Source organism: Hirundo rustica, chromosome 1 (assembly GCF_015227805.2).
Source record: "Hirundo rustica isolate bHirRus1 chromosome 1, bHirRus1.pri.v3, whole genome shotgun sequence".
In the NCBI taxonomy this organism is placed as follows: Eukaryota; Metazoa; Chordata; class Aves; order Passeriformes; family Hirundinidae; genus Hirundo; species Hirundo rustica.
This window is the reverse complement of record NC_053450.1, coordinates 127,618,125-127,640,950: the sequence shown is the minus strand read 5'-3', so window position 1 is coordinate 127,640,950 and position 22,826 is coordinate 127,618,125. Positions and strand designations below refer to the sequence as shown.

The window sequence follows — 22,826 nt, the reverse complement described above, 5'->3', positions numbered from 1 at the left end:
CTCTATGTTATGCTACGTAATCCAGCTGGAAGCATAATTTGCAATAATCCTCACTTCATTAATTTGCCAGAAATTGCAAGTGACTTCTCTTTTAACGCTGTCTGTTTTACAGCTGTGTTTCCATTTTAACCAATAATGCCACTGAAATATTGAGATATATACATATATAACCTCTCTATATATAGATATATATTTGTGTGTGTGTGTGTGTGTATATATATGTATATATATAGTTATATCTCAATCAGTAGAGAAGAAAACTTTAAATGCAAATAATGCATTAATTATTCGGACAATAATTTCCTTTAAAAAAGGAAAAGAAAAAATCTTAAAAGAAACTGTATTTTGGAGTGAGAAATGACACTATATTATATACTCTGAAGGTCAACTATAGCTGTATGGAACAATGAACTTAACAGATTTTTTTTTTTAAATTATGGTAAAGAATACCTACAATATTTGATATAGCATGAAATCACACACGCTTTAAAATGTGGCAACCATAACATTAAGGAATTCCTTTAAACACCTGAGAAAGCTGAAAAACTTAAGAAGGTAGACAAGAAACCACAAGGAAGAAAGGCAAATCTGAGGAAAAGAATGTTGAAGAGAAGGAAGGAAACAATGCCTTCTACCATTATTTTTTAAAAAAATCTTTTGTATATGGAAAGTTTTACATGTTGACAATAATATTTGGTTAGTCTGTATTTTCAGATACTCTGAGATCTGTCTGTTTGCTGCCTGTAATTATTCCAAGGACCTGAACTTTAAAAAATTACATCAGATGATCTCTAATACAGTTCTTTAAACCATGAAGCTAGACTATTCATATTTAGAAGTATAACTTTAAGACTGATTATCAATTCCAGTATGTTTGAAAGCATATTAAGAATTCAAAGTCATGAAGACAACAACTTCAGAGATGAAGCCTGGACCATCTGTGTTTTAAAATGATGCATTGAAAGCCCTTGCTCGAAATCCTTATCCATAATTCCTGAAATAACAAAATCTGAAGATTTCATAAAGTATACTTTGAGGCAAAACCTGAGAAATATCATAGCTAAGGACTTTTACAGGTGTACTATAGATACATGCACATAATCCTACAGGCATCTAAAAGCACTTTTCTTTTAGTAGGAAATGATAAGCACTAGTGTGTCAACTCTACTGATGATTTCACAAGAAAACCACAATCAAATCTGTTTCAATACATACATACAAATAATAATGGAAAAGTCCACAAATTCAGAGGTATTAAGCTTAGCATAAAACCAACACAGTATCACTTGGCACAGTAAAGTGCTGCATGTTGAAACATACATCAAGTTGCAGAATACAGTGAAGTTTGTCGTATATTTAATTTTTACCTACTGTTTTAATCAATTTTAGTTATTTAGCCAATTCCCGCGGTGTTTATTCCTGTGAACTAAGTGTAAACCAATGGTGCTCATTGTGACAGAGATGGAATACCTACTGAAATCCCTTAGGACGCAGGTTAATTAATGGGACTCATCCTAAGGTTATACATGATCTATTACTTCCTCTAATTAGAAATAATAATCCTGATCATTATGCTGGTTAGCTAGAAAGAAGCAAGATGAATGTGCTTAACCATGATTAATTGTCTTTAAGTCGTGCAGACCTCCACTGCCACTAAGTTATCTGCTCACTCTGTCTGATGGAAGGAAGGTTTGGGCTTGATCTTTTTCTCAACCAAAGCTAAGTGATGGACTTTTCTATTTCAAATACTTTATTTCAAGACTCAATGAGATTATTTCAAGTAGAAGGATCAACCCCCCAAAAAAAAAAAAAAAAAAAAAAAAAAAAGAAAAAAAAAAAAAAAAAAAGGTCTGTATCCCATTCAGTTCCAAAATAAATTTTAATTACATTTTTACAGCTTTTCCAAATTACTTTCCCAGATAACATACTGTATTTTTATTTAATGAAATGCAACTAAAGATTTAGATTAAATTAGTGAACATTTTCAAGCCCTAATCTAGCACGATTTAAAGGCAATCTTGATGACATTATAGGACAAGACACTTAAAGTAAAAAGAAAAAAAAATAAAAAGGTGATGGAGCACTTTTATATAGTTTCTCCCATATTGAAAACAGAGGTCTAACAGCAGTAGTCTGAAGATCTTTGGTTTTTTACCTTGGACCTTAAATCATAAACAAATGCAATTAACATACTGATTAAGTTTTCTGAAATAAAACCCTTGCTTACTAAAGATCTTGTTAAAATGAGACCATGCCAGCAGAATTAGAGTATTAGAAACAGAGTAGCATGCCAGATACGGGAGAATTAGAGTTTTATCAGATACAGAATGTTTTTTCCAGATCATCTCTGGGCAAAATACTAGCATTAATTACCAGTTATATTTATAGCATCTTATATCTTTGTGAGAATAGTTGAAAAATTACACAATCTGTGAGGAAAAAAAGCCCTAACATTCTCATTGATCCCATCCTTTCAGTAGGGTAGCCTTCAAGGTCCACTCAGCCTTCACAATAATTACATTCACAACAGGTTATCATTTTTAATGCCAATCAAAAATTAAATATTTGATGCTAAGATGGATTCCTGCTACTCAAAACCAATTTAATCCATCCATGAAAGAACAAAGACCACAGTATAATCAGCAAATTAGGGCCATAACTGCAGAATTATTTCTGATGTTATCCCCATGATTACCAGTACTGTGTCATGCACACTACATTACAAATGTGTCATTCCAGAACATCAAGCACTTCAAAAAACACCTCAAATCTATTCAATAATAATTCTACCATCTTTCTCCCCACTCTCTCTTTCTTGATCTCTAGCAGTACTAAAGAAAAGCAAGGATGAAACTCAGGCCTTTGATTCGTCTTGGAAGAAGAAGATAGAACACAAGATTTGGATCACACTAAAAAACTTAGGGGAAATCTTATGACCTGAAAGCAGAACAAACAATAATTTAAAGTTTTATGTTGAAGACTCAAAGGTGTTAAAAGCTGCTGTTTTGAGTAGGCCAAGTATTACATCCTAGGCATGGTATCGTGGGTGAGAAATAGAGACAGAAAATCGCTGAAAATAATATATCTAATAATCTATATAATATTTCTGTATTTTATCATACATAAATAATAGAAATCATATACATGATAATATATATAAAATAAACTATGAGCATAAATAGTCTAATGCTTGGAGTAAACACAAAACTCATAATGATACAAGGTGCTGCAACCAAAAGGAGATATCCAAGATGTTCTTCTATCTAGAATATTCAGTCTCACTGGAATTGCATGAATATCACCCAAAAGTTTCCTATAGCACAAACTTATTAATCACACTGTGACTGATTAGACAAAACTTAAGTTTTCTTTCAATTAAGACTCTAGTATTTTTTGCTTCATGTTTTGTCATAGATGATCTGGATAGCAATGAAGCCTGTGAAAATGCTAAGTACAGGGAGAGATTCCTGAAAGCAATGGCTATAGATTGCTCTAATAGCTGACTATACCATCAGGGGAGCAGCCAAGTGACTGGATAGGTTTTAGGGTTTGTTTTTCAGGTTTTTTTTGGATTTTTTCCCCTTCTTTGGGTTGTCATAAGAAGAATGTTTGGCTAACCTAAAAGGCAAAACAATACAATAAGCCTTCCTATCCTGACACAACAAGATGAAATAATTATGAAGTATAAGGTAGTTGATATATGGCAATGAAATCTTTTTACTGAAGCCCAATTGCAACATATCAAAAGACAGAGAGAACAGACAACTATCTATATTATATGATTATCACATTGTTAGCATGATGATAATTTAACTCCTGAGGAAATAAAGCAGCAGCATCCTTCATATGGACATTGATTTCACTCAAAACTACTCATATCTCAAGGGAAAGAAGTCAGCAGTTCAGGCATGCTTTGAAGTCACCACCCCTAAATAACATTAGCTCATCACACACATGACCTTTTCTTTCAAGCAGGAAAACTTTCATTTTTATTATAGATATTGCTAGTAATGAAAACATGTTGTTTCTCACCACTGTTAGTGTTGATATACCAAATATCCTACTTCGAAATACCTGGACACATAACACCCTTGAAGTCTACCCCATCCATTAATTAACAAGTCCAAATGTGAACAGGTAACATTATCAGGACAGATTTAGATCAATAATGTAAATTTACATAACATTGCACGACAGACAGACACCAAAATAAACTAGTTCAGCTCCACCCCATGACAGTAGTGTTTTAGAGCTACTCCTCCCTCCCCCTTAACATCTTAGGAAATCCTAACAATCACACAAGAAGCAGATTGTATCGCAGGATTCCTGAACCAATAGAATAATTTACCTATTGCCTTTTTAATATGTAAAAGTGAAATATTAGAAGAGTGAATGCATATTTCACTTTAAACATACCTCACACTTCATATTTAAAATTATCTGCTTAATATTAAAGTAACAATAATCACACCTGAAGGCCTTGTCCGTCTACAGTGACAGAATTTGCTCTTTGCATTTTGTTCCGTTCTCCTAGTTTGTTCATTTGCTGGGGGCAGCTTTTTTCTTTTTTCACTGTTGATTGTCTTTCCTTGAAAAGAGAAAAGCAGAAAAGGGAATATTTTAACACATTATATAATGCTACACAACTGTAACTGATACTGTACCTCCACAAAGTTGTCTTTTTGACTAGCAAGTAATGTCAGACTCTGCTTTAATGAAAATGAGATCTCAGTAAAGTTAATACACAATGTCTGGCCACTTCACATAACATCTATCAATGTGCCTGGACATTCCATAATGACTAGGCAATAGATGGATGAAAAGTGTGCAGTCACAACACAAATTAATGCAATGATGTGAAAAGATAATCTGACATTACCAGGATGCCATTCTGAAACTTGAAAGCCAATCATACAATATACTTGATTGTTTAATAAGCATATTGATAAGAGAGCAGTAATTTTTCAAAATTTCATCCTGACTGCTAGTAAAGGTTGGATGTTTCAGAGTACTTTGGCAAAATATGCCTGGTCAAAATGTACCATAATCAATTAGCTGAGTAGCTTTTTATAAAAGATGTATTTTGTATCAGAAGGAAAGCAGAATCTATATCAGATTCTAAGTGTATCTACATCTGATACACAGCACAATGAGATGGTTATTTGAAAGAGAAAAACTCAGAATTATATCACTGCAATCGTATTTTCAACTGCTATCAGGCCATTTCAGAGAACTCTGCATGGAAAAAAGTACTCTCACTCTCTGTATCACATTAATTCTATTTATAAACTGCAGCCAGCATGTCCTTTTAGGTTGTCAAAAAAATGCATAATAAATTAAGACAGCAGATATTTATCAAACAGAATCAGTGCCTCCAATCCCAACTGCACCCCAGCCACTTTCCTCACTTCACAAGTGCAAGGAGGCTTTAATCTAGTCAAGGGAATGGGCTGGCACAAAGCCGCTGCACTAGAAAAGGAGCATGAAGGACTTGTTGCATCCCTTGCAACTGCATTCAGTAACAAGTTCATTAAATGTTACCATTTACATTCCACACCAGGCCAAACCCATCTCTCTGCTACCACCTATAAATTAGCCTTAGGGATCGTAGTAGCAATTAATCCATGAAACTCCTTCAGGAGCAGTTTTTAGTGGTTAGAAGCACTGACACAGATTCTGACAGGAAGGGAATAACTCCCAATCTTAATAAAGTGCCTTCTAACACAAATGTGGACCCTGACTGTTTCTATACCATCTTCAGTTTCTTTAACTGAGACTGACAGAGTCAGTCTAGATCTGATGCAAAGAGTGGTCCAGGTCATCCTAGGCTGCTTCGGATAGCCAAGTGCTTGGGGAAACTGTGACAATCTGATTATATTTCATATAAAAGGAAGGACAAACCTATGCCACTGGGGAAAGAAAAAAAAAAAAAAAAAAAAGAAAGAAAGAAAGAAAGAAACAAAAAAAGCATAAAAAACCCCACAATGGGAAAAAAAAAAAAATACCACCAGAGGAGTTTACACAACTGTCTGTAGGCAGAGAGATTCCTAAGAGGTTAGTTAAAAGAGCTTCTGGATGCTTTGAGTAACTTGGCTGGTGCAAGATGAGGTCCAAGACTCTAGACTGCAGTATCATTACTTTAAAGAGAAAAGAGTAGAAGCAATTAGAGCTATTCACCTCATCCTTAAACTCAGAAACAAAAACACTGTATATATCACTAACTAAGAAATCACCAGCTCTGCACTTACTTATGGGAAGATTTTTTCAGAAAGTAGAACTAGAATGAGGCACCCAAAAAGAATAAAATCTCTGAACTAACACATTTTGTCAATGGATTGGCTTGTCTCAAGGACAGCAAGTGCAATACTTCCATATGAAGGAAGCTTCACATTCATTACAAATTTAAGAAGATGCTTTGAGGTTTTAAACAACCTTGTCAATAATTATCCTTAAAAGTCACTACATTTTATAAAAAGAAAGCATACCCTGTTAGATAGGATTTTACACTGTGGCCAAATCTGGGTCATGAATACTGCAACCTCTTCAAAAATCAAATCAGATTGCAGAGAAAAAGCTGGTAAAAATTGTGATTTCTAGCAAAAATCAGAGATGAAGAGCAAATTTTAAAAGGTCTAGCGAAACCTCAAGCTAAAGGACACATGTGATAATTCAAAGAAAAATTTAGCAGAAAGTAACAGACTCAGCACACTGAGTTTGTGCATTAAGAGAGGTTAAAAAAAATGTTCAAAAGAGGCCTACTTACAGAGTGTGGCACTAAAAATCTTCTTGCATATATCATGCTACTATTTAGAGGAAAAGTATTTATACACTGCTGAGACTCATGCCCAAACTCGCTTTTAGTAATGGCTCGAGTAAAATGCAGTAACAATTGCCCTGATCAAAGTTTTGGATATTGGGGTGATACAAATGGCAGCATGATACAAATAGCAGTGAATACACTCCATTGTCCTTAGTCCTATGACTACTGCATTATCATTCCTTCTCCAGTTTGTATTTCCCATCCCATAAGCAAAACCATTGCTTGATTCACAAAGACAATACAAGATTAGGTCATATATCTCAGGTAACATAAAGGAAAAAGAATATTCACGATACAGAATTGTCTAAAGTGTTAATGATATGATTAAGGATACATACCTGACCTCATTAACATTGAAACTCTGCTTTCTTCACTGATGATTTTTGAAGAAATTACAAATAAAGTATTTAATATCACCCATCTTATGAGTATGATACCACAATACATGTCACCATGTCTATCAATAGTGCTCTCTAAAACATTTCTGAAGAAGCTGACAACTCTAGATTACCTAGAGTTTTATATCCTATAATTTTTAGGTACGTGTCACACTAGTGAGGATTTGACTTAGTTTGTATGACAGGATGTAATGAATTGTATCATAATTCTAATGAAAAAATCTGTTAATGGAACACAAAAAGATTTATCACTTTTTTTTTTTTTTTTTAATATTCTTGTGCAGACCCTTTCTTTTATATATGAAATATCAGTTGTGCCTGACCTATAGTATCTTTGTTGTGGGAACCAAAACATTACTAGGATATCAGAGAGTGTCAAGAAATAAGCAATTTAATTTTTAAAGTAGACAAAAACAGATGAAGATAAAAATGGATAACAGCCTAAAAATTCTAATAATGTTAAGAAAAATTATACACGCATTTGAAAAATGGTTTTATAAAATGCAAAAAATCATCTTTCAGTTTAAGAAATATTTCTATAACAGTCGTGCTATTTTTAATATCTTGCTAAATAAAGCATAATAAATGATCAATGTATCTGTGAACCATTTCATTTAGTGAACATGCATGAGGTTGACAGAGATACTGAACACAGCAATTCAGATGCTATTGTACATTTTGATGGCTCAAAGAATGAAGCTTTTTGTTCTTTCGGTACGTGCAAGCGCACATACCTTCCAAAATTGTACTTACCACAACAAAATTTTTTCTACCCCTTTTTGCACTTCTCTTGTCTTATTTTCCCCCTTGAATTTCCACATTGAAGTCAATATTCATTAGCTGGAGCTTCTACCATTCAGGACTGCTCCAGAGAGACCACTACCAGGTGAGAACTACTCAACTGCATCTATTCCACATTCCAAATCAGAAAACAATTGACAAATAAGACAGGACTTTCCAAATAACAACCCAGAATATCATCTCTAGATTTTTGGTTCAGCCCCAAAATGCACTTCATAGCAGAAAGAATGTACAATATCATGAACCGTTAGTACTCGAGCGTTCATGGATGCCTCCCGCTACGCACCTCAGGGAGCAAACCTCCTAAAGTGGGAAGCGTCTGTTGGAAAGAGAGAATGTTAGGCTGCAGCACCAAACAGCTGGGATGGCAAAGGGCACGGGCAGGGTGTTCACAAGGAACATTACCTTGCAGCAGTCATACTTAACAACAGCTTGCATGGTACTTTGTTACACTTTTGCACAAGCGGAGTTTCCCGATGTTTTGGCTGTCATATTACATAATTTACACTCTGGAAAGTATGTGTGGGATCATTTTAACGCCATTTTAAAAATATTTAAAAACCTGAGGACTTCATTCTTTTGAATAGCAAAAAGAGATACTTGATACCTAGAGAGCTATTTTGATTTTATATTTCAAGTCTTTGAATTCTAATCCAAATCAAGGAATCTTGTTTAAAAAGCCTTCTGCTACAATTAACAAGCTATACATAATTCATCCTCAAAAACTGCTTATATTCTTTCTTTATAGAGGTAGAACCCTTTTCTTTACACAAAACACTAACATTTAGAAATACTGTACTCTTACCATAGCTTTTAGGATAAAAACAGAAGAATAGTTACTAAAGGCTAACTAAAGAGCTGCCTCTATAATTTAACTGCTGACACAGAACCCAGGGCAAATAGAGCAACAACTGCTTTTTCTCACCTTGCCTTTTAATCAATAGTTGCAAATATATTTTTTCTGGATTATTTCCCACACAGGATTATTTAAATCAATGTATTTCATAACATGAAACAACAATTTACTTACAGATTATGTAGGATTAAAATGTCATTAATAAATGCTCAATACTTTTACACGGTTTGCCAGGTGACAGCTTAAAACTTGAGATTACTCCTGTATGATCATTACTTCTTTTATTACATATTTTCGGATGAAACATATACCCTATTTGGGCATGAGGTTGCATAATGAGAGAAGTCTATTTTTATGTTATTATGCATAAACTAAAATAGTTATTTAAAAAAATCTTATTCTAGAACTCCAAAACATCACAGAAGATCCGATGAAAGTAGGTATTAGTACTAGGTACTAATTAGGTATTAGTACTAGTTACTCCTAGACCGTAATTTTGTAAAGCTATGTGGCATTCAAGACCCTGCTTACAAAACCCCCATTCCATCAACTTTCTGTCCATAATTATACAATAACCAAAGAGAATTAATGATTCAAAAATCCTGAAAACGGAAAAAAAACCCCACATCACCACTATGCCAAAACCATGGTGAGCAATCTATCTGTAGTATCTATTAGATATCACATCCAAGTAACTAGGATTCACATGACCTAAAATATTTTGAAAATTTACTTTATAAATTCTCCACGTTTCCATCTCTGCGTACATGCTAATCAAAAGAGCCTATATTAGAACACCACATCATGCTGTCTTGAAAACTCATAGAGCTGTAGCACAATACCCAGCTCTAAATCCCCAGAAGTCATCCTGTGGACAAGATTATTAACCAATTCTCAGCAAAAATACCATCCAGTGAGCTGCACATCCCCATACTCTAAAGGAAAGTTAAGGCCTCTAATTAATTCGAGAGCTGTCTTGAGAAAAGCATTTGCAGCAAAGGAAAAAAAAAAAAAGGGGGAAAAATCACATTACACCATTGAGAAGGAAGCATTTTGTCACCCATAATACTGGTAGCCAAAATACATGCAACAAGACAAGGCTGGAATGGAGAATATGTGTTTAAGAATAACTTCTAAAACTGCTGACTGTTCCTTCTTCTGAATGAGGAATCACTAAGTGATAACTTTATAAATATACTTTGTGCTCCTTTTTTAGTTTGTCTAAATAAAAAGATAAAGAATTACACATCAAATCACAACCAAGTCCTTCTCATTTGGCATGTCAGCCTTGGTTTATTCAATCTTCTGTAGACATCTTGTACCCATTCAATATGTCCATCAATATATGGTCCAAGACTTTCAACTGGATTTGCAACTCCAACTCGGGCTATAGCAACTGATTATATACACTGTCCAAGAAAGAGAAAAGTGTTTGAAAAGAATTTTGAAAATAAAATCACATTGAACTCCAGTGGGAGAGGATGTAAGGAATAAACTTAGAAACAGACAGTAGCGATGATCTGTGGGCAGGCAACTAGATATAACTTAAAATGATTGAATGGCTGCCATTTCAGTTTATCAGCATCTTATTATTTTAACATTGAACTGTGTTTGTCGAACAGCTAATTAGTTAGGAAGATACATTTTCCTCCAGGGCAATTATTAATTTCCTTCTGACTTCAAAGAAATGAAAAAGCTCTTAGTGTAGATAAGGACACCATTATATTTCATGTCTGATTTAGATTCTCAGACAACTGAAGCTGCAATATGAAACAAAACTGAAAAGGAAAAAAATGGTTTGTTTTGTTTTTAAAATCTCTTTCAGTTGCTATGTCATTATTTAATATTCAACGACCAGATCTAAATTCAACTCTCTCCCCCAAGCATATATATTCAAATAACTTTTTTTATAGTATCTTTGTTCAGAAACTCATGATAAGGCTAGTACTCAGCTTCAAAGGATTGAGTTGCTCATAAAATGCTTACACACTGCACTGACTTTCTGTGCTCCAGAGCTTGGATTTAACTGAGCTAAAACTGATCTCTACTGTTATAAAAACAGAAGAATCATTTTAGGATTAATAACTGGAAAGGGGATTAAGAAAGCTCATTCTTCAACCAGGCACTTCTAATTCCCTTTCTCTCTACATCTCTGCTTTCCTATGTGAATAATGTCTACATACCTCACAGGAAAATAGTATTAGTAAAGCATTTTACCAGACATGGAAAAAATATATATTGAACTATGTTGCAATTATAACATAGTCAATAGCTATTCTATCTAGTCTAAATACTGAAAGAAAATTCTTAAACAGTATTTTTGACTTTAATTCTGTATTACTTTTTGCCTGATTATCAATACACCTGCTTTATTTTCCCAAAAGTTTGAAGCTATAGATCATAATGCGTATTGCTCAGTTGAATAAGGCATATTTCCTATCTGTAGTCTGATGAGTATATTGTTCTACCTGCCTAAATAGAACTAGTCATAAACAAAAGGTTTTTGAACATTTATGGTTTTGTACCATAAAGTGCCATAGGAATCAGATATATATGTTTCCTCTTCCAAACAATATAGCCATCTATATTTTAAAATAAGAGGTCCAGTGAATTTGACTTATGATGGTATTTTATATTAGTGTATATAAACAGATGTACACTATGATGTATAAAAATCCTACATATTTCATATATATCGATTTATCTCTGTATATATATTCCATATTTACATAAGTTATATTTATGCTTAGATGTCTTCATCCTAAAACATTATAACCTCTTTACTACCCAAAACAAAAATCAAATTCATTTACAAGAGAAAAGAAACAAAATGCAAATTGTTTCAAACTTTTTATCATAATGATCCGTTTTTCACAGAATGCAAAACAATGAACTTGGATATCAAAGCAAAAAGACATGGACCAAGTTTTAATATTTTTGTTTTATTTTCTTACCTTCAATATTATACTAGAGCTTCCACCTTTGAAATAAACTGGTTACTATGGGGGTAGTGATAATTGCCATAGAGTAATGCTCACAATGTAAGCAGTATACCTTATATTTTACAATTTATTCCTCAGTTTTATTTTTATTCCACAATTAACAGTTTTAATCATGATTTTCAAAAATAATGCTAGAAATTAAGTGAAAAGAAAAATCATTGTAAAACTCACATATAAAATTTAATGTGCTATAAAATAAATACACATTATTATTTATTAAATAGCAAACTTTCATTGGTTGGTTTGTCACTACCCAGGGCTGTATCTATTTCGGTGGGAAATTGAAAATCTAATTACTTTTCACCAGACATAAATAAAAATTAGGACATCTTATATGTTTAGCAGTAAATGGGGCAAAGGCATGAAATGAAGACAAAATGTATCCTAGCATTTTTCCCTTTCTGCCTTATAAAGGGACAGGGTGAGGGAAATTGTCTCATAAGCAGAGACCAATCTTGTTTTCTTTTACTACTCACTCATCTCATTCCAATACCCAGTTTTAAACCTGGTTATGATCTAATTCTGTACTCCTGGTAGGCTAGGATTCAATTGAGTTAAAGATTTTTAAACTCACTGCCAGTCAACCTTATCATGAACTTTCATTATGTGCATGTAATTAATTGGGTCCAATGAACAATATCAGCACTGAGTTATAGACTTTCCCCCCCCCACCATATAATTAGAATATAATTACCCACAGGATATCAGAATGATGCAAAACCTTTCCTCTAAATGTGCCCTCATTAGGAAACAAGTCTCAATGTACATTTATTCAATCAGTATGAATTAATTAAAATGTTACTGAAATAAAAGAGAGTAACATTAAAGTGTATCTGACATCTATTAAAAGACTATCACTTGAGATCTGCACACAGTTTATAACAAAACTCATTTAACTTGAACAAAAAAACTTCACCATACAACAAGTCTTATATAGGGTAAACAGAAAAGTAAAAAGGACTAAAGTTGACAGACTACATTCTACTAAAACATTTTAAAACATTTTCAAATTGATGCAGTAAGATATGAAAAATCTTTATAAGACATTGAATCTAGACAGATATGTGATTTTTTATGACATACATAGTATCAACTACGTGAGTTTCCCCATTGGTTTTTTTCAACTGACAATGTAGCTTATCATATTTAACATTTGACAAGCTCTATTTTGTGCCATTTTGGAGATGGGAGGACCCTTATTTAACTTAAACCAGCCATCTAACTTCCACATGATGAGGCATTTTGGTTCTCCCTCCAGTCATTAGAGTCACTTGAGCAGAGAGATCATTTTGGTAGCACTGGTATAATACATGGTGGTGTGAAATGCAAGGTACGAAAAAGTCCGTTAACTGTGCAGAAATTGTTGAGGCTGGACCTCACAAGAATTGAAGAAATGACACATGAGAAATGCTGGATGAAAAAGCCAAAAAAGTGAATGTCCCTAGTTCTGCAAAGGAGAATAGATGACAATGGATTTACCCTGCATTCCTAAAGGAAAATTTAGGAGAAGGCATCTTGTTCTGAGATGAATAGTGCAGTTTTCTGGAAGAAATCTGGGCTTACAAAGTTCCAGGCAGAAGAGAGGGCCAACATTTTTAGGAGACCAAAGATATAAGATTTTTCATCTTGTTATTTTCCCTATATTCTACAGGAGAAGAAAATATATTTTTCTCTGACACCTCAAAATACTCAAGGATATGCCTGGTACAGTAAACATTATGGTTATCTGCTTTTATTTCCCTTCCACATATACACAGCATTGCAAGAATATTAATGCCCAGCTGATCACTGAGGCTAAATGTGTGACTTGGGTGAAGGATCCATCCACTGTCAGATACGTATGTCTGAACATGCAATTTTTATTAACAGACACACTTCCTATTGCATGGTTAGACAGTTTTCACAACAATATATTCACTGGTTTTGCTATCATTATTGAGAATGCTGGTCTCGCATATACTGAAGTATATTCTCTTTCTCAAAAGGAATCCCCAAACCAGGAAATGGGAGATGCTAATTAAAAATTACTAATGCAAATTATATGTAGACTATAACCAATCACTTTTAGAAAAAGTTACTATTAGCTAGGTCAGTGAGGTAGTATTTGTAACATAATCAAACTCAGGATTTTCATGCATTTTTGGAAGAAACTACTAGATGAACAAATACACTACAAAATTATCAAGTCCCCATTAAACCATGGTAAAATATACTTTCCATTCCTAACAATATAAATTGTGCTGAAATACATGTCTTGTGCTGCACTGTTAGTAACATGATTCCAAAACAGGAAAACATATTTACTTCTGCTTATGCTTTGAAAATTTGGAGACAAAACAATTCTATTCAAGGGTGATTTGACTCTAGAGTGGTTCTACATATCCTCTAAAAAACTTAACTAAACTCCAATAAAAATCCTAATTCCTCTATTCCTCTTCCTCTCCTGAAAAGAAAACGTAGTTATGCCAGTATAACTGAAGATAAAATTTCATGCTGAGAATTCATTCTGTTCATATCAATGGCAAATGATGAATAACATTAAAATGAAAACAATAGCCCAATAACAGAATCATAATTTCCAGATGCAAACTTTTAAAGTATGACCTCGAATCCTGAAAATTATATAAGGTAATACAGAAAAATATAAAACTTAAAATAATATTTTTTTAACTATTAATCAGAACTTGTCCAGATAATAGCAAAATACCATAGAGACAAACTACAAAGCCACTTTTATGATCTAAAAAATCTTTAAAATATTTCATAAGTATTAAAGGCAGGTTTCTGTGGTGGTGTGAGAATTGTTTTTATTAAGTTATTAAGTTATTTTTGTAAGATTTTTAAGTTATTTTTATAATGGTTGAGTCCACTGTATACCCCTGTGTTCTGCATTGGTTTTCCCTTATAAGTTAGGTTGTTTAGTCTACTGTATGACCAGACATTTTCTGTCATTCATTCCTTCCCTGCACCTGTCGCTGTCAATCCCCCCCCCCTCTCCTTGTGGTCGCCCTATCTGTCACTCAGAGACCCTTCCCTGGCTCCTAGAAAACTCTGGGAGGGGTGCCGAGTGATCGGCTGGGGCCCAGGAGACCCCCTCCCATCATTTCGTGGTTGGTCCCCAGTTCTATGGTTCACACCCCTGGTTAACCCCCCAATTCCTGTGACTGGCTGACCGGTTGTCGCCAACCCCGTTTCCACCCCCCCTTAAAAACTGTCGCACGCCTGGCCTCAGGGTCTCTCCTGGGCAGAAGGTGCAGCGTGCAGAGCCCCGCGCTCCCTCTGCCTCAATAAACCTATGTTACATCCTACTCGGAAGAGTCCGCCTTTCATTAGCTGCCGAGGTCGCTTACATCATCTACGTGCCCGTCGCTGAGGGTGGGATCCAAGTTCCCACAGGGAGGAAGCGGCGCGCTTTGTCCGCCGCTCCGACCTTACCACGTTGCCGCAGTGAGACTGAGCTAGCCTGTGGTCACGCGGGTCAGCGCGATTTCTGGACACTGCGACAGGTTTCCATTGAATTGTTTCATTAAGAGCAATGGAATAATCCCACTTTACACACATAGAGGGCCAAAGTGTAACATCTGTACCTTAACAGATTTATAAACAAACAGCCAAAAGGACTAATTAGAAAACAAGTAATTGACAATAGACATGAATATTATTCCTAATGATCAGCAACTGGTTTAAGATTAGCATGTATATTTTCTTCTTTTTTTGCCTCCTCTCAATAAATTACACTTTCTGAAGTTCAAGCATTTCTTACACTTACTATGAAATACATTTAAAGCAGAACACTCATCTGTTCTCTTACGAATATGATGATGCTATGACTTTCATCAGCATAAAATATCCAATTTAATATGTGAATACATAAGTTAATTCTCAAGCTTTTTTTTAATGATAAAATGGTCAGCTCTTTTCTATACAACCTACACATAGCATGCATTTTTATTTTCATTGAATTGAGTTATTGTTTTTGTGGACAGAGAAATTTACTGTCTGTCCACGACTGCAGAATAAAATATACCATAATGTTGATGCATAGCTTGCTGCAAGACCAGTGTCATCATTCTAGGTAACCTCCGGCTTAGATCAGAGACCTCAGCATTGCAGATATACAATATGCATCCCAAGCAAAAACTGCCCATAAGAATAACTTCATTATTCTGGGAAGTTGGATCTATAAAAGATGTAAAATGTAGCAGTGTTCTGCCTATACAGTTTCTGGTAAGTACAGTCTGAATAAGTGAAAAAATCTGAGTCAGCTTCAGTTATAATATACCCTTACAGAAAGTTCATTCTCACATGAAGGAAAATGCAATATGCAGAGAGTAAAACACACTTATGCCTATAAACCCATCAGCCAGGATTTCACATCGTGTTTAAGGTTCACATAGTCCTGTGAATTTAGCAAATACCTGTCAGTCAGTCCCAGCAGCATTTTAATGCTGCATATGAGAGAGGATTACATCTGAAATTAACATACAGACAACTCACCAATACTACTGGGCAGATTGATGTAGGTGGTAAAATATGGTCCTTCAAAGGTCCACAGTCACATTCAGGTTTCAGATGTGAAGCACACTTGTTATGCAACTACATGAAGATAGAAAATGAAGATTTAACTTACACATTTTGCCATTACAGCATAAGAAAATGGGCATCCTAGAACAGGATGAGTTTTATTAACCTAATTATGACTAAAGTGCTGGAAGGAAAACAAAACAAACTGCAGTGGAAAGCCCCCCAGAATGGACAAAACTAACAGATACATATTGAAGTGAAGAATGATGGATTAAAGTATTTTCCAGTTTGGAAATTGCACAGCAGTAGTACAGTAACATCAGCATACTGTTACTAGTGATCAAAAGCTTCATATCAGAAGAGGGTTCTTGCACTGAGCCAGGAACTTCTGTTCCACTACTAGTGAGTAATTCAAGGCAGCTTTTGGCACTATTGCTGCAACTCTGCATCCTTCCTGAAACTGATAGCCACTACAGATTCAAATATAAGAGAAGAACACAGGAATATCCCACATTAAGCTTCATTGGGTAAATTTTAGTCTGATTTAATCAGTTTTCAGGCTTCCATTGAGAGCTGGAGAACTGCTGAGAACTGGAATTACTCTCCTTTTTCTAATTTATGCTTAGAATTCATCCAGTTTTCTTGAAAGCAATCACAATAGTTCTACTCTGAAAACATGAAAAGAATACCCTCAGGTCTGCTGACAGGAAGAGTGTTGGCTGACTTCCATTCTGTTACAGAGGCTGAATAGATAAATGTGCATATAACAGGAACATAAAACGGTAACAAGTAATAATAAATGATTAAATATTTTGCATTAGCAATCAAGAGTTCTTGTTCATAATTTAGAATTTAACTCAATTCAAATGACTCTAAATATTCAGCCACACAGTACAAAGGCACAGTTGTGTTCTTGGATCATGCAAAGCTTTCACATTTAATTGGTGTACTTCGCAATATCATTAGAGACAGTCAGAATAAAATAAACTTAATGTTGTAAAAGTTTATGAAAGTTTATTTTTCTGGTCTCGATGATCATAAAAGTCTTTTCCAACCTAAATTATTTTGCATTTTTATCTCTGTATAGATTCAATAAAATGCATTAAGTTATTCCGATAGCATCCATTTCCCACAGAGATGGACATTTTTGAAAAGATATGTATATTTACAGTAAAGAAAAAATAATCAGGATAATAAATATCAGGACTTGTGAGGTAAAAATCTTATTAACAAGTGATTTATCTAGTACAAGAGGTAGCATACAGCGTTAGTTCAACACGTTCAAAAGCTGCCACAAAACCTGTAGTTCAATGCTGCGCCTGTAAATCACGTTTTCAATGACTGATTAATTTTCCCTTAAATGGTTCAACTCATATGAACTCTATCAAAATTACAATAAAATTGTACCAATTGCTGATGAGTATAAACTTTACTGGTAATATTGTCTTCATAAAATTATTGGGTACAGTTAATTTGGACGTGACATTTCTGAATTTTGAACTGAATGGCACCTAATATTTGCCTTGTCCATATTAATTTATACTGCAAAGTTACCTTTTAAGGCAGTCACTTAGCAACAGAAAAAAAAGTCTAGAGTTTTGATTTACTCTGAGTATTAAAGCCTTATTGTGAGGGTATTTTGGTAGCCCTGTAATCGAAATCGTTTGTCATGCTAATTCTCTGCCTCAGTGGTAAGGCTACTTGTACCATAATTAATGCACACCAGGCCATGCTACATCAAATAAAAGTATCTTCACACATTCAGTGGTAATTAGCAGCTTTGCTACTCAGTGGCATGCAAACTTATCTATGAAAATATAGCTTAATCTTCTTATTAGTCTCTGCTGATCTCTGACAACAGAATTGGCACATAGCAAATAACAGAAAAGGTAGAAAAAATGTAGCTTTAATGAAATAACACTTTGACACAAAGAAATAAAATAATATCTATGCCTCTCAAAAACCCCCTCTATTTTAGCAGGTTTTAAATACATTTCCCCGAAACTCCCTTATCCTAAACATATCTCTTGCAGAATATGACCTCACTCACAAACCTGCAGAGGAAAAAGTGTATTTGCTGGAGAGAAGATGAGGGGGGAAAAAATTTATATGACCGTGATGGAGAGCTACAAATTATATGGAAGAGGGATTATGGATTTGGCTGAGAAGTCAGGATAACAAGTCTCCTTAGTGAGAAATACCTCTAAGTTTTGGGACTTAAGTCAGTTACTTAACATCAGAAGTGACCCTACTAAGTTGTAAGGACAGATACATTTAAAATGCATGAAAGAGGCTCAGAATTACTTCTGTAATAAAGAGCATCCCCTTCGATTATAAGCTGTAAATGTGCAGTACAAGGAGTTGAAAAACACATGAAGGATGGGATGATAATTATATAACCTCAGAATATCCATTCAAAAAATTATGCATCTGTTAAACAGATTAAACATTTAAAACACTTTTTTTTTTTCTGTAATAAAGGTGTTACTATCAGAAAATGAAGTTATTGCAATAGAATATAACAAATGAAAAAAATTGCAAGTGAACAGCAAATTTGCAGTATTTAAAAATATTCTTTGCCTGTGTCTAATTCACATCTGAATCTATAAAAATAAATAATATTAAATATATTTGAAAATACAAAATTACTTTAATAAAACCCCTTCAAATTACTGATGGAAATAAATTGAAATATTGTAAACCTTAGAGTCAACATTTTCAATTTCAGCCGTCAAAAAACACATATCCATTTTTAATTGGAACCTTGACAGTTATTAAGGCATTTAAATAAGCACACAAGCACCCATGATATTTTCACAAGAATTTAGCATTTTTCTTTAGAGTGATTTAAATGATAAATAATTCCTCAGTACTCAATATTCAGTGAATAGCAGTTCTTAATGAAAATCCTCTGAATTGTAATGTACAATTTCAAATCTGGTCCAGATCCACATGAACTAATGGGGAAATAATTTCTACTGAGGAAAGACAGAATTTGCAACTTCCTTCAACCTTAAAGTCAATATATGTTACAAAATATGCATTTCTTGAATGATATACACATATTGCATAAGTGTAAACACTTCTGTATCTACAGCAGAACACCCTTATTTTTGCTAAACACATATAGCCATTGCCTAAGTTTAATTATCTACATGCAAAACATTTTGGATGGGGTGTTTTACTCCTTACATAAATTATCCAAATTTTGACAGCAATCTGGACTACATATTTGCTTTCTTCTAAAATATTGGTTTTTATGTAATCATAACAGCTTATCACTGAAAGCATCCTGGATCTATCTTCTTTGATGATGTTTCATATTTTGCATTCTTGTGTTAAGAAAATATGTCCTAAAACATCCAAACTTGTATGTTTAAAAGAAACATTCACCAATGCCTCAGTCTCATATTATTATTTAAAGCATTGGACAAACAACTGCTGTTCCGTAACAATAATAATAATGATATCAGCAAAACCAGCAAATACACATGAAGAAGGCTGAAATCTCTCTCCATTTAGATTTAAATCCTGCCCTGTCTAGAAACAGAAATACTGGCATTGCTCCTTCTAGCATGAAGATCCCACTTATAAGGGCAGTGTTCCCTGAATGTCATTAGTTCCAGTTACTGGTTCCTGCTGAATAAGGAGGGCACAAAAGTTGTATATATTTGACTTGGTGCACAGATTAGTATATTATCAACTTGTCTGAGCTATTATTCTCAGACACTTGGAATCACTGTATCCTACCAGATATCCTCAAATTCATTTGCCTGTCAGTACATCACCAGTTATACCTAGTGTCACAGTGACCTTGATTTTTCCTGGTACTGAAAACTCTTTCATAATCTTTCTGTAGTGCAGATTGTGAATTCTGCTCTTTAGTGGCACACATTATTTTCATGTGGATATTGCCATGAAGCACTTTGCTTCATGACATTGAAATAAGCATTTCGTTACGTGAAATAAACATATTTGCTTACCACAATTACGAATTCCTAAGAATACTCTGCATACACCATTCCTTAAACACACACTAGTCATTGCTGATGACTAAACTGAATGAGACATTCCAGAATATAAGGCTACAGAAAGGCTATATTCAACAATTTTTATCTCTCAAACCTTTGTGAAAGGTTTTACCATAGTATACTCACTGTAATCTGACACCAAACACAGTGAAGTCCAGTCAAGCCTTGGTAACACTTTATAGTTTTGTGACATTTATCACATTTTGTTGGACAGTTTCCTTCTACCCAAAAATGGTGCATTACCTGCAAAAGAAAAATGTGGATATACACAGAGTTACTAAATTAACAGGTACATGGCAAAGTTAATGCTACTCCCAACTTACATCAGTATTCTTTTTAGACTTCACATATGTTTTGATGCAAGATGCGGGAGCTCTGGAGACACAGCGTTCATGGACTGTATACTTGCAAACTGAAAAAAAGACACACATTATTAGATGCTGAGGCAATGGTGTTTCTCACTACATTTCTATGAAACAAATAATATTACCGGCATGTCATCTCTAAATAATCAATCCAAGCAGTCAACAAAAACTCAAACTAGACTGCTTTTTCCATGGAATACAAAAGGCCAACCAGAACAGGTAATATTATGCAAGTAAGAAATCCAAGAATGCACTATCATTGCATAACAGGAAATGCTAATTAAATAAAAAAATTACTAAATTTTTTTACAATAATTCCAAAATGACAAAAATATTAAAGACAAACCGGTGACTGCCAAATGGTTTGTGTCATTTGCTCATAGGAAGAAACTTATATTTTATGAATTATAGGCATGAGAGCAGCTGGCAATTGCAAAAATAAAAGCCAATGAATTTACGTTGTTCCTACCATTGATTTAGAAATCAGAAATGGCTGATTAGTCCATTTCTGAATAGCAATTGTTTTCATGCATTCAATATAATCACCATAACTTTGACTCTTGTTTTACAAAATACAAACTCCTGAGAAGCCTTCTTTTTTTTTCCCCTAAGGCCTCCAACACGTTTTAGGTAACTGCTATTGCTGACCAGGTCTGTAAAGACCACGGTAGCTGCATTTGGAAAACATACAATGCAGGGTACAATGCAAAGCTCTCCAGACTTCAATGATACAACTGTGCCAAGATGAGGAAATAATGCTACAGCTTATGCCTGCCTTGAATAGAGTCAGCTACTAAAAACTGAGAATGAATTTCTCTCTGCATGGTATATGTCTCAGGCTTTTGACCTCGAGAGCAATTAAGCACAAAGTACTTCTAAACACCTTGCTTGCACCTATTACACAAACCCAGTGGGAGGCGCAGCCATTAATCAGACGAACTGCAGGGAGTAACATTGTTGATTGGACCATGGAGGGATGGTGAGGACCCCTGTGGTTCCCCTCCTTTTTTTTTTTTCCTCCCACACAATCTAAAATGCAAATAATGAAATCTATAGCAATGCTTTGAAAAGATACTGGAGAAAAAGCTTAGTTAAATAAGGGAATAGTGGAATAGTTTTGCAAGTAGACTCATGCCTCTTGCTTCATGAAGTTATTGAAAGGAGCATGTTCTCCAGATACTCTGAGATCATTGTTCTCACGAAATAAATGCCAAGAACAATAATAAATACATTCTCAAAAGACATACGGCCGCAGAAGAAAATTACAGATCTTGCAAGGCTGGTCTTTTTGGGACAGTTTACCCATTTCTGATAACTACTGAAGGTGATCTACATTGCAAGGGATTTGCTCAGTAGAGCTCTCTTTCCAACATATAAGGGTCTTATTTCTTCACAATATCAGCTTGACAAAAAATAATATTAAAGAATGTAACATTTCAGGATCTAATAGTCAAATCATTATTTTATGTATATATTCCAGTTACTGTCATCAGCATTTATTAATCTCAAGTTATGTAATTTCTATTTGTTTGAATTTTATTAAATGTATCTTTCCCATTTCATAGTATGGGTGAATGAAATTATATGATGTGAAAATACATACAAGGATTTACATCTGAATTATATTTTAGAGAGGTTTGTGGGCCCCAGAGGAGAGAAATGGTCAAATCAAAACCCTTATTCATTCAGACTAATCTCAAATTAAATCCATAGAACCGTACAGGCAGAAAGATCCTCGTCAGCTGCGAGGGGCTATCTTTCATACCAAAAACAGTGAAAGTTGTTTACACAAAGAATCCGATTATTTTACCAAAAATAAAAATGAGAGGTGACTTGGTATCACCATGAGAAGAATACAGTTGTGTAGTAAAGATCACAATAATCTTAGAACATAACATCAATCAATCATTAGAACCATCTACAAGACATAATCAAATCAGAAAATAGGTCTTAAAAAAAAAAAAAATTAGTCATTGGAACATATCACAAAAGAAAGATATGGATCATCCATTTCTGGAAACTTTCAAAT

The 22,826-nt window shown here is 34.2% G+C and overlaps 1 protein-coding gene across 10 annotated transcripts in view; it reads right to left on the bottom strand.

Moving 5' to 3' along the window:
- Window positions 1–22,826, bottom strand: part of DGKB (diacylglycerol kinase beta) — a 382,225-nt gene that overhangs the window by 212,591 nt on the left and 146,808 nt on the right. For 7 of the 10 annotated variants that reach the window (XM_040076701.2, XM_040076658.2, XM_040076666.2 and 4 more), the window contains 5 exons: window positions 20,756–20,844; window positions 20,559–20,675; window positions 16,375–16,473; window positions 8,306–8,338; window positions 4,472–4,588 (listed from right to left, as the gene is read on the bottom strand). In XM_040076701.2, coding sequence (XP_039932635.1) covers window positions 4,472–4,588; window positions 8,306–8,338; window positions 16,375–16,473; window positions 20,559–20,675; window positions 20,756–20,844 — 455 coding nt within the window. The remainder of the gene's footprint in view (window positions 1–4,471; window positions 4,589–8,305; window positions 8,339–16,374; window positions 16,474–20,558; window positions 20,676–20,755; window positions 20,845–22,826) is intronic. The other 3 variants (XM_040076712.2, XM_040076720.2, XM_040076728.2) reach the window with 1 other exon arrangement.